Here is a 14,300-nt window from a genome sequence, read left to right on the forward strand (position 1 = left end):
TTTAATAAACCAAACATTTGTTCAAATTAGCAGCTTTCAAATGTCGTTTATGAGTGCTGTTACATGAAATGAGTAATTTTTATATTAAAGTTAGGTATTTAATTGAGGAATGAGGTGATTGTTGTCTAGTTTAGTAAAATATCTTGTAGACTGGCTGAAGTATGAAGTATTCCGAGCTGCAAGTCTCATTTATTGCTGTCAGACAGCTTAGGTCTGGCACGCTTAGGGCGTTGAACGTTCACTGTTGTCCTATACAGCGATAAGAGCTGTGTAATAAGCACTGGATAGAGAAAGGGGAGGTTTAAGTGTGCTTTATGTCTCTCCACCTAACAACCCCTGGTAGCTCAGTGTTAGGGGGAGGCGACCGTAAATCGTAATACGTGGGTTCGAGTCTCACTCCGTCCTCTTGTTGACTTTGGTTCGAGTCTCATTCGGACTTTTGTTGACGTGAGTTCGAGTCTCACTCGGGCTATCTTGTTTGGAATCGTACTTCATTGTTCTGTAGAACCATAGAAGTACTCATGGTATCCTAGAACCTTAGAAGTACTAAGGTTCTGAACTCTAATCACGGGGTACTGCTCCACGCACTTCTGAGCATTGCCGATGCTCCCCATATCTATATTATGCTACTCGGGATAACGAAATGAGTTTTGAACATGAAACAATAAATTAATTTTAGACACAAAACATCCATTATAGCACTCAACACCCCAAACTAATTGAAAACATAATCAATTTCCTTTTCCAGGTCACAATAATTCTAAAAGATGTAAACGACGTCAAGCCAATATTTATAACACCAAACGAGACAAGTGTTAGCGAAAATATACCAATTAATACTGTCATGATGGCAATCAAAGCAATTGATCGAGATGAAGGCCGTAATGGTTATGTCGAGTACATGCTTGAAACAAATTCTTCGTCTATGCCATTCACGCTTGGCTCCGTTGACGGTTTACTGCGGGTTTCTGGTCGTCTTGATCGCGAAACAAAGGCTAATTATGAATTGACTGTAACCGCTAGAGATCGCGGTGAGCCACCACAAAAATCACAAACTAAAATTCTTGTGAGAATACTCGATGAGAATGATAATAGGTAAGGCCGAGGCATTGTTGCTTTATTTATAACTGGGTCACACGGTTTGTGTTGATGAATTTTTCATTTTTATTTATTTTTTATTTTTTTTATAGTCCCGTATTTGATCCGAAACATTATAGTGCATCTATAGCTGAAAATGCAAGCATTGGTGCAAGTGTGTTGCAGGTGAGACTCTTTAACTCGACATTTTCACACATTTCAGAATTCATTAATAAATTTTCTATGATTTTTCAATCTAGGTCTCAGCAACAGACATCGACGAGGGAGCAAATGGACGTGTTCGGTTCTCAATCGCGAGTGGTGACGATAATCGTGACTTTAGTATCAGTGAAGATACCGGTGTTGTACGCGTTGCTAAAAATTTAAATTATGAACGGAAATCGCGTTACGTATTGACAGTTCGTGCGGAAGATTGTGCAAGTGATGTCGGTAGTGGCGAAACGCGTTTTGATACAGCTGAATTGATAATAACAATCACTGATATAAATGACTGTTCACCAACATTCTTGGATTCACCGTACTTGGCATATGTGATGGAAAATGTTATACCAAATGGCGGTTATGTGATTACAGTTAAAGCTTATGATGCTGATACGCCACCATTTAATAATCAAGTAAGATATTTCCTTAAAGAAGGCGATGCTGATCTTTTTAGAATTAATGCGTCGACTGGTGAAATATCATTACTACGAGCATTGGATCGGGAACAGCAAGCTGAATATACATTGACTCTTGTTGCAATGGATACGGGTGAGTAGCGTTTATAATCCTATTATTTTCCTATAACATTGAGATCTCTCTGAGGGTAAATATATTGATATTTCGCATATAAAAAATAAAAAAATTAATCTTAACATGTCACGATACCCATCGTGCTGCATCTCTCTGTGCTGTTTTTCCTGTGTGTGTTTTGGTTCTCTCGCAAAAGAGTGGGATGAGATAACAACATATCAGATTTTATTTTTTGTTGCCAGCAAAGTTAAAAGCGTGAAATTTTCATCTTGCCTTTTTGTACCTTCTCCAAATAAGCCATGGCGTTCATAAATATTTATTTTGTACTTATCGATTGAACAATCGTATTAATTGAATTTGTCCTACATTGTATTGTGCGCGAGAAAAAATGGATTTTAATATTAATCATACGGAGGGAATATATATTGCCGCTCTCTTGCTGGCACAACACAAAACGTGATGCTGAATTTTTTAAAGAAAAAAAAATCTTGTTAGGAATTTGATAAGGATTATGGGGAATAAAGAGAGATGTTTTCTTTTTTTGTGGGGCAATTTTAAGCAGTTGGACGATAAATTAAAAGTTTGGTTAGAACGTGAATGGGATTAGATGTGCTGGAGGCTATTTTTGGACTGTTGATGAAGTTTGGAGTAGCATGTAGCTGTAAATGTAGTTGGAATTGAAGAGTAGATGCTTATTTATTGATGATGTTGATTGAGAGGACATTCTGGATCATCAGAACATTATGTGGTCAACTAATGCAATGGATCAGCTGGAAAGTCAAGGATTCTGTTTGAATGGGAATCGACCTAACTAACTCTCATTGAATTATGATCTGTGGAACTGATTTCATTCCATTTCAAGCCATTTTAGCCTCATAATTGCCTTGCAGAATGCAAACTTAAGCACATTGCTTACTTACTGAATCTGATCCAATGTGGAGCCTATTGCAAAGCCATTTTAGAATAGAATGCAAACTTTCAATTGCTTACTTACTGGAATCATTCAAAAACTGCAACAGAATGTTTTCCATCTGACTCTTTTGCTGGTTTTATCAAATTTTGTACAAATTATCTATTTTGCATCTAATTGACATGCTCTTAGAACCAAACTTAAGCTATTTGACAATAAATTCAAGATCAAGTCAAGATTAAGCTGCTGATCAAGCAGCCGTACTTCCAACTCTGCCATCTAATCCTCTAAAACATGCGCTTCGATAATCCAACACACAAAAAAAGAAAACATTCATAGAACATTTCAGTCCAAAATTAAATTCAAAGGCGATGAAAATGGCAATAGAGAAAACCACAAAATACGCTATTTTTGGTTCTTTTTCGTATGCCAAACCTTCCAAACCTGTCTAACAAATGAAAAAAAAAAAATTAAAATAAAATGCGCATATTTTTCACTTCATACATGAAAGTTCAACGCTAAGAATAAAAGAAAAAAGAGTCTAAATTTGAATATAAAGAGTATAAAAGAAGCAGACACAAAAAAATAAAATAGCAGCTAAGCACCAAAGAGATGAGACAAATATCACGCACATAAAGAAGTGCCTATGAAAGCATAGAAAACAGAAAAAAATTATTTGCATTTAAAATGAGGATAGGAACGAATTCTCGAAAAGCGATTTGTCGAAAAGCATTTTAATCACATTTTTGCATTGTAATACAAAGTAGAAAATATGTATCGCACATTAATTCTGTGTTGTTGATTATTCGTTATTTAACAAGATGTATTGTAATGAAGTTCTTCATTATACTCTTGAGAATCTTCCATTTTACTGAGTCATCGTCATGGCTTGTGTTGAATAATATTGAAGGCAAATTGAAGGTTGATGGGGGAATTGGAGGTTGAATATTGTTGACAGAGATTTATTCTTGTGGATTTGTTGAATTTCATTCATATAGAGCAGGATTTTTGAGATTTTTCGATGATTCTAAGCTTAATTCTTCATATTTAGTTCAAATTCCAACTGCAACTGATCATTTACACTTGATTTTACTTAAAAACACTTGAAACTAGCTCAAAACATCAATATAAGCTGCTTAACAAATGGCTTAACACTATTTCAACATTTTCACCTCTATATTCACCACTTTATCATCCATTTGGCGCCAATAACAATCCAGCAAATCCCACATAATCCTCCGCCACTTCTATTAATCCTCGAAATGACCTAAGTCATTGAATCAATAAAATAATTTACATAATAAAAAATTATAAGAAGATTTTGCAATAATTTTCAACTTTATTATTCTTATAAGAGGGTAAATTTATCTCGCCTACTCGCTCATTTAAGTCTATTGAATACGTAAATAGCTAAAAAATAGACTCACAATAGTTTTACGAAATAATCTAGAATTAAGTCATTTTATTACTCATAATTATAGTGTATTTAGATAAATGGGAAGGCATTTAAAGACGATACCAATGCAGATGTATAAGCAGAGTTACAAGTAAAATTTGAAAAATGCCTGATCAATTGGAAATTCACTGAATAAATAAATAATCTTCAATTTGTGAGCATCGAGTGAATGCAATGTTTGTGGATTGTTGTGTGTGCTGGATTTGGTGGGAAAGGTGGTGTGGTTTTGAGGCTGTTTGTCTTGCTGGTTAGGTTATACTTTCAGAAAATGGTGAAATTTTGAATTTTGAATTAAGAATATTATCATGAAAAATTGAATTTTCTTATAGAAATAGGCAAAAGTTAGGAGAATTTCATGGAATTTGATACTCTGAACTTTGTTTTAGTCCTAAATTCACAAGCTGCACACTTAAAATGTGTACAATCTCTTTTAAATCAAGTAAATACCCAGAATCCTAATCCAAACCAACCAAAGTCATCAAATCAATGTTGAATCAATGCGCATCTTCACCCAATCCCATTCCACCATCAATTCCATTACTTACTTCCATTTACCTTCTATCTCAATCGCTTCTCTTCGAGACTTGTGCAACAATAATTTATCGATAATTTAATTGCTTTAGACAGCAAAAACAAATAGCTAAACATTTATGAAAGAGATGTAATATTGAAAAAAAAGGGAAGGCAAAAAGATAGAGGAATTTAACATATACAAATTACATACCACATATATACACAAATAAAAATGAATGAGGTATATTTACTTCTTTGTTCTATCAGGAGGGGAATATTATTATTAATATATGGTAATGTTTGTTTTATAATTTCAAATTAATCAATAAAAGTTGAAAATTTTCATAAATCACACTGAGTTAAATGGCATGAAATAATTGTCGTGGTCGGTAAAGTTGAAACTTTTTGAAATTGTGTCATGGAATTTATTGCTGGACAAATGAAATTATATTTTATTATAGACGAAAAAGTCATTTTTTATAAAGTTTAATTTCCAAGAAAACTTGAAGTTTATTGAATAGTTGGGTACGAAATCCCAAAAGGCATTGACTTTTGGAATTGAATATCAATCATTTGGGTAATACTTTATTGAAAATAGTAATGAATTGATGAATTATGTAACATTGCAATTTATGTTCTGGAAAATGTCAAATGCAGACAAGATTTATAATTGTAAGTTCTACTTCGAACATTCCTGGATTCGGGTTCAAGTCCCAATATATGATTTCAATATTTTCTATAATTATTTCGATATTTTTTTACTTTTTTTCAACTCTGCCTTCACAAAAACCAATAAATCCACAATTATAAATCTGAAAGTTACCTCCACAAAACCTGTACCGCGATTCCTTATCAGCTAGCCATTTAAAAGTAGATAAACCGTCCATTAGTCACATTCACTTTGCATCCATAAAACCTGCCCTCATTGCAAAACTTCTAATTCCACGTCAGATAGAAAGTAACAATAACAATTAATAAAAGTCACACATCCAGCAAAACAGCGGCTGCAGATATTTTAATTCCAACAACATAATCTGTAACTGCAATTGCAGTTCCAACTCATATCGCAGTATGAGATTTTTTTATTCTCTCTCATCTGTATGACTATACATTGCTCATAAATGTGCATACCATAAGCCACCGACCACATTGATTGAAATGGAAGTGCATAATTAATTTAAGTCTATGTACCTGCGAGCATTCATTCATTAAAAGACGCGAAAGGAGAATGAAAATCGATAAAAATCATTTTTATATACAGCATAAATTCACAGACTATAATATCTTAACTTGATGAATATTTTTCATATTTTTTTTTTATCTCATTCGCTTTCCTATTTTAACTAAAGCATAATTAATTAAATTGTGGAAACGGCAAAGTATGTTGTGTCCAAGTTTGGAATTCCATTCCGGAGCCTGTTTTTCCCGTTTATGTCCGACAGTTGATAAAATGTGAACAATTAAAATTTTCACACCCAATTGCAGTTGTAAAGGCAACAAAAAAAAAATAATACATAACGTAAGCAGGCACAATTCTGAATTGCCAATTGCGCTATAATCAGTCAAAGGAATTGTTACATTTACAATGTTGTTTACCATTTTTTTTTATGTGAAGCTATTCTAAGAATGAGGTGTGATGTTTTTTTGGCTGTATGGAATCTAGGACGGTGAGCTGCTTGGGTGGCTAATTGATGTTGAGTGAGGAGGAAGCAGCTGAGCTTGAAATCAGGGTGATCAAGTTGACTTGACTTGACTTTAAAGGTGATTGACTTCAAGCTGGACTTCTGAGCTGGGAGTTAATTGACTTCTGAGCTAACTTATTGAGGTTAGTTGAAGAAGATTGAATCCAACTGGAACTGACCTTGACTTGTTGAGTTAGTAAATGGATAGTTTATGAAATCAACTTGCATATCAACTTGCATAGTAAACTTGACTGTTTTTATGAAATTATATCCTTATCTCCTCACATGCTTGTCTGTTCCATTCCATTCTTGACTATTACTTCCACTCAGTGTCCACAGTGTCCATCCCTTGACAATTGATCATAATTACCTCCCAATTCAATAACCCAAAAATGCGCTTTTGACACAATTTCATCAACCAAAAAAAAAAAACCTTACATCCATATTTGTATCATACTCAATATTGGCGGTGTTTCATAGCAAAAAGGCACTTAAGAAATTGTGCAATTTTTATTTTAACCGGTAATTTTCATTTCATTCAATCATTTGCACTTGTAAACTGACGGTAAATTAAATTAATTCCATTTTTAACACTCCATCACATAAATTTTTTTGCTCTTTGTGTGTTTTATAAATAATTAATTTATTTTCTTTCATTAAGTGCGTAAGGATAACGACAGAAGCAGGTTGTTGGACATGTCATTGAGATAATGGGGATGGGGGATGCGATAGATTAATTACAAGTAGTGGACATTCTAGTAATTAATTTAAGCCTCTTTAAGGCAACAAGATTAACGAAGTGATTTAAAAAGAACAGAACAGGAAATCCAAAGACATCTTGAAGTGTCACTCAAAACATGAAAAGTTGAATTGACTTGATGCCTGGCAGAGAAGAAATTCTCGCGAAATATTTTCTAAAATATGTTGTAGCCGTGATTAACACACCCAAGTCAGAGGTATTTTTATCATAATTTACGGTTGGAATTCTTGGGCTGTAAGAGAATTTTCATAGTTTACCATCAGTGGTGGGCAATTTGTGTGTTGCGGCACAATAGTTTGTTGCCAATATTGTTTGCAAAAGCCATGAGCTGTGTGCTGTTGTACGGTTTTGGTCGAGGTTTATCGAAGAAAATGGTTCATGTGTCATGAAGACGGTTTTTGTCCCAATGGAAGCTTTTGCTGTCCTCAACTCTGTCTAATAAACATCCCAGAGTATATCAATGCAACGTACCTAGCCACAATTAGTGCAACAAATCACAGAAACTTAGTTTTAGTGGCTAGAACAGCTAAGGAGCATCCGAATTCAACCAGATTTCTTGGGATTGAATCGACCTCCTTAAAGACGACTTCCCGACTTTCTAACCATTCAGATCACTGCTGCCGTTTGGTTGCTTTGAAGCGCACAATTAAGAAGTACCGCAAAAAGTAAAAGGTTGCCCATCACTGCTTCACATGCTTTTCAAATTCCGCCGTACACAAGAAACTTTATTTTTTCTTAAAATATGTGAAAAAAAAAATTACAGCCACAATATCAACAAGAACATCCTTGGAGCTTTTGAATAATAATAATAATTTCAAAATTAAATTTATTATTCTTCTACGCTGTTTCAATTCATTCTCTATTTATACAACTATATGTAGACAGTGTTCATAGCATACCCTTTACAATTGCTTAATAGCATGTGAGAATTGTACAATAGTAAAAAAAAAAATAACTTTTCAGTCAGTTTAATCTACCTACGCATTAAATTGATGTTTGATTATTTATGTTTTTTCTCTTTCATTCTCTCCATCCTTTGTTGCTTATTTTTATTTAACATCTATATAGATTTTTATATTATTTTTATTAAAATCTTGTAATCTGCGATTGCAATGTCGACGTCGCCTTTAAGTTGCATGCAAAATGACATACGTTTTTTCGCCACATTTATGATGCAACTTAATGGATTGGTGTACATACAACACTAGTTTAGTCCAGTGAATTTTCATTTTTTTCTTTAATGCGCTTTAGAATGATAAATATTTATTTAAATTCAGGAGAGCTATTTTTGATGAAGAAATTGCGTTTATCAGTTGTGCAGTTTGAAAGTTGTTAAGACATGTCGATTTAGTAATCGTTTTTTCGTTGCAATATGCTGTCGTTGTTTATGGCGGAAAAATATGTTAATCAGATTAGGCTTATCGCTTAAAGCGATCTAGTTGTTTCATAAATCAAGAAATCTGTAGATTAAATGTAATATTTTAGTTAACTCACCTTAGTTTGTTGCGATATTTATGGGAATTTCTGCTTTGGGTGCTTCTACTTGAGCTTGTCTTGCTAATCTGGGTTAATAAACGTTCTTATGACTTCTAAATGTCAATAATTGAATTAAATTTACTAATTTAAATTGAGAAAAATGTGTTTTTTGTGTAAACAATGAAAAGTCATCGCGTCAATTGATGCGAAAGAATTGCTTCAAATATTCAAATTAAAAATGTCCGTTACATCACTTTCATACTAATAAATTGCATTTTTATACACTCAGCTGTCCCATAAACCAAAGAAGTAACTTTAATGGATAAACACTCACGATTTGCATCTAAAAATGCGCTCACTTGAATGTATCTTGTCTTTTAAAAGCTTTTAAAAAATGAAGTTTCTCTCTTTATCATCCTATGACATGAAAATAAACTTAAGCCATGTGGACAGTTTAAGTCATTAGCATTATCCGTAAGCAGAAATTTTACTTTAGTGCGAGCGAGACACGACGATGCAAAAATATTTTCCTATAATTTATTAATTTGCTGTTAATTAATGGTGATACTAATGGACATGGCACTTTATTCGCAATTTACTTTTACACTCTTGCAATTTTTAGATTCATTTCATGTCGCCTTTTTTTGTTGTTGTTCTCACTGTTCAAGCATTTGTAAATAATTTTGCTCACTAATTAAGCTTAAAAGTTGGAAGGTAAATAAAAAAAAAATATCACACGGTATATGTGCATAGAAAGAGCTCATGATCTGCCTCCTTTTGGACTGTTGCTTTTGTAAGATTCCCTCGGGATATAATACACCTCATTCGATATCTACGGATATATACATATAGAAGATGATAAATATGAGAGCAATATATTTTTACCTCCTCAATGCGCTCTTCTCCTTTACTTATTCACATATTTTTTCTTTTATTCACAAATGTGCCAAAGCCCCCCAATATACAAGTGAAAATTAAATAGCAATCAAAGGCCATTTCTTGTAATGCAGTTGGCATAATTGCCATTACGCTCTCTTTTTATGCCATTTTTATGTTTTATTGTAGATTTGTAAGCTGACTGCCTTTTACAACAACAAGCGACAATGATGAAATGAGAGTGGAAATTGTATTGAAGTTTGGGAATTTTGAGGTTAAAGCGCAAATTTGCTTAAATGTCAAAAATTATGAATTTTGGGAGATTTAACGTATTTATTTGATTTGAATTTTGTGATTTGCATCTTTTGAAGCGAAAGTTTTTCACGTGTTTTGAAGGAAATTGCAATTTTAATTGAATTTAAAGGAATTAGAAGCTATAAGTGCCAAAAAGCTATAAATCTAGACAGCTACTACATCCAGTCAATAACCCAAAGTGACAAAATAGCCACAATCACTCTTAAAATCTCCATTAACTCAGTTTGTAATATTTTTCTGCAATATTTTAATGCTTAATGTAATAATGGCATTCTAGGGAGATTTATTAAATAACCCTCCATAAATTTCAATGCAAAAATGCACTTTTTTTACTTACTTCTCTCATTCAGAAACAAATATATATCATTTCATTTCATTTGTGAATACTTCTTTTTTTAACTTGCCTCAATTAGCTGCTGCCATTATTAATTTATATGGATTTTTAAATAGATATTCCACATACATATGGCGGGGATTAAAGGAAATTATTAGCAATTTACTGAGATCTACTAAATGATCTGCCATTTTTATTCAATTCCTTTTATAATTTATTATTAAATAAAGTATAAGATTTGTAGGGTAATTGGTGTAATAATAATTTAAATTTTTTGGATTATATTGAATATTTAAAGTTAGAAACTGTTTGTTATTTTAATTGAGATTAGTATGTGACTAGACATTTGCGCTGTTAATCCTATAAATACTAGATTTCCATTATTGACAGCTTTATTTTTAAAAGTACACATATTATTGTCCATGTAAATTAGAAAACATTGAGTGTAAAGTATGAATAATGGCACATGGAATGACACTGTAAATATTGGACTTGGATAAATGCATAAATTAGTACTAAATGTGATTTTCTTTAAATATGAGTTTTTAATTGCTAGGTATTGTAAATTTTTGCATAAATTAATGTAAAACATACACAACATGCAGCCTAAAGGGGTTTGAATGGCATCGATTGACGGTAGTCAGCCATCATATCCACATCAAAATGTTGTGAAATTCAGTTCAATCCTAACTCATCAAAAATCCATTTCAACGTCCATAAAAAAGCATGTTTACTTACATTTACCTCATAATTTCCGACCATAAACATGATCAAGCTCTTTTGTTGCCAATTAAATGAAACCACCAAAAAAAACTTAAATTAACACCTTTTGAGAGTCTTAAAAAATAATTTTGAACAAACTTGACACAAAAGGTTCGTGAAAAAAGTCGAGTAAAACGTGAGCTTTCACAAGTCAAGTGTTTATATCTACACATAACTCAACGGGTGAGTGAGCTTAATGCCTTCATTGACACATCAAGGACTTACTCACAGTTGTATAAATAAATCAATAAATTCTTTTTTTTTTGCCGCGCTTCCGAATGGGAATTTAATACGTTTTTTGAAAGTTGAGATGGAAGTAAAAATTGGTAGCAAAATGATTGAGGTTAAGTGAGGTTTGGATTTACCCTTTTTGGATGGATTATTGATTGCAATTGTTAAAACTATATGCTGCATTTTAAAGACGTAAAATTGAAGTCATTATTCATTTTTTTGAATGCTACTACTTGATGCTCTACAATTTCATAACCTTAAAAAGTCCATTAAATAATTTTTCAAAACAACGCTTTATTCCTTTGTAACTTCTTCAACTTAATTTTCACATAAACCTTCCCCGAGGATTTTTCAATCCTACTCACAATATCCAACCACTTCATTCTTCATCATCATTGCTGATATAAAGTTTCAAAAAATAATATTTTTTTTTTATTATTTTTTTCCACATCAGCAGCATTTTCGCTTTAACCATCGTCGTCGTCGTCGACGTTGTCCTGTTCACCAGTAGCCCCTTAAGGTAATCAGCATTTAACTGACATAGGTGAAGCGCAAAAACAAGGAAAAAAGAATTTACTGAGATCGATGGAGCGAGATATTATTGATTTTCGCTTCACTTGAAAATTTTCATGACTTCTTATTGTTAAAAAAATTTATTAAATTTCATTCTTGTGCTGCCTGTCGCTTTCATTGTGTATTGCATTCGGCAATAATTTAATAATAACATTAATTGACAAAAATTGGCATTAAAGATTGCTGAAGTTATCACGATGAAATACCATTGATAAAATTATTATTTCTTTTCCTTTTTATTTTTGTTCCTTTTTTTTACTGATGGCTGATCTACCCAAACTAACTATTAGAGGTGCTTTACACATGCTCCGCCTGTTTTTGCTCTCAGATAAATTCTTTTCTTTATTTTTATTATATTTTTTTTCCCTTACATTTCATTCTGTTGTTTGCAAATACACTTTGCATGCAAAACACATCATAATGATTTCAGTAAAACGCAATGTGGAAATGAGTGCTACATGCTTTCGGGGCACATGCATTGTTTTCTCATCTCATACGATACACATATGTGTATAATATCTTTTGTGCACATATAAGTTACCTTATGGCTATTTATGGACATTGAGTATTAAGGTTCATAGGATGATCGTACATATGTAAAAAGAAAAGAAAATATAGTAATTGATGGACGCATATTCTCACACGCACAGGCACGGTATCAACTCGTTAACACAATTAATAGATCCTCTATCATCCGCAATTGACTTCATTCTCTTCTAGCATATAATCCAATCCAAGTTAGTTTGTGTAATTTCTTTTTTAGTTTTATTAATGTACTGCCTTTTTCCTTCTACACTGCCCCGTGACGCGACTCTAAATGGACATTCAATTCAATTGACTTTCGCAACGAAAAAAATATAAAATATAATAAAGCGACATGCGAGAGACGATAAGAAAGCAAAATGTATAGTGAGGGCACAATCTGTACAATCCCTGCAATCATAAGCCATTTTGAGATTTTTAGCTTAAGGTAATGAGTAAATGATCAAGACATGCTCTTCAAGTAACCACAAAGTCGGAATCTAAAATTATTGTCTTAAGTCTTACTCGCTCTCCTGTTTTTTTTTATGTAGCAATTTTTTCCGATAGGAAATGATAATTGAGATGGCAATTTGGGTGACTGGATGGCTGTAAATGAAGTAATCTTAGTTGTAAGACAATTGCTTTGTGGATAATGAGTGATTATTGCATGCAGCAACCTTGTTTGATTGTCTAAACTTGCAAAATTAATTCATTATGCTGAATAATAAGCGATTGGAGAAGTTAGCTTCAATATTACTTACTTTAGAATAACTTAGCAGCAATTACTGTAAGAATAAGCTATAGAAGTGGCTAATAATTAAATTAAAGTACAAGAATGTCTAATAATTAAGTTAAAGTACAAATAACTTGATGTTTTCATGTTGAATTTCAATTTGTACTGAAAATATGTCAACAAATGACAAGGGCTTGCAACTATGAATAACTTTTAGAAAGATTCAAATATATTTTGACCGTTAACATGTAAATGTTGTATAAAAATGTTAAATTACTCAAATTTTCTGCTTTTTTAAATGATTTACTGCTCAGTTCATCGACATTCAATCAAAAAACTTGTTATTTTACAAGCAAATGCGCCACATAAGTCCCAATAAGTCATAAATTCATCAATAAATATTTTTTTGCCTTCCTTTCGATAGATATATATCAATATTATCACCATCCACATCATCATCATCTTCATCATCATCATCCGTGTGTATATTATAATTTGGCATTTCTACCTACTTGCTTTTGCCATATATTACATATTTTTTTCGGGCTTCTTACATTGTGATAGCATTAAACTTGTACATATACATGTTCTCATTATTATTTTATGTATGTAGGGGCATTAAAACCCATAAAAAAAATACTAATAACAATGGGTATGGTAAAAGAAAATTACATGCACGAAAGAATCTCATCATTGTCTAAAGTAGCCAATCAGCGAAGTTTGTCATGTCTATCATATTATATGTGGATAATGTTGAGGGTTGGCTTCTCAATTGCACAACCATATGATAAGAAAGTACAGCAAAAAAAAAGAGTAAATAAGAAGAAAAAATTTGCGGCTGCATAAGCGCATAATTAAAATTAAAAGAAAAAAAAATGTGTATGATGGATGGCAATTATTGTATACTGGATAAGATAGAGAAAGAAGAGAGAATGAAATACTTTTTTTTTGTATCATGTTGGTTAATAATACACACATTCTTCTTGCCCTTTTTTCCAGAGATTGCATTCAATAATAATTTTTTTGGTTTAAAGGAATGAAAAATTATAAAAATTCAAAATGGCTGTCTCACGCACTCACAATCAGTGAGAAATACAAACGATATTATTCACATTATGAGTTTGAAAAAATATTTTTTGATGATGGATGTGATTATAAAAATTCATTGGATCCATTTCATTGTTGCTGCTGTGTGATTTGATTGGAGAGGGACGATTTAATCGAATAAGCATGAACACTTGGGGGCTGAATTGATGGAAAAATTTGTGTTTTTTTTTGAAGATTTCTGGAATTTTTGGAATTTTTTTTTTGTGAAAGTTGCCGATGG

General features: G+C 32.3%; 1 protein-coding gene across 1 annotated transcript in view; it reads left to right on the plus strand.

Moving 5' to 3' along the window:
- ft (cadherin-related tumor suppressor fat) overlaps window positions 1–14,300 on the plus strand; it is a 146,290-nt gene that overhangs the window by 102,579 nt on the left and 29,411 nt on the right. Inside the window, exons 7-9 of the mRNA XM_070653164.1 lie at window positions 749–1,095; window positions 1,191–1,263; window positions 1,338–1,848. Coding sequence (XP_070509265.1) covers window positions 749–1,095; window positions 1,191–1,263; window positions 1,338–1,848 — 931 coding nt within the window. The remainder of the gene's footprint in view (window positions 1–748; window positions 1,096–1,190; window positions 1,264–1,337; window positions 1,849–14,300) is intronic.

This window comes from Chironomus tepperi, unplaced genomic scaffold (genome assembly GCF_022539635.2).
Source record: "Chironomus tepperi strain 1889 unplaced genomic scaffold, CSIRO-AGI_Ctep_v1 contig_67, whole genome shotgun sequence".
Classification (NCBI taxonomy): domain Eukaryota; kingdom Metazoa; phylum Arthropoda; class Insecta; order Diptera; family Chironomidae; genus Chironomus; species Chironomus tepperi.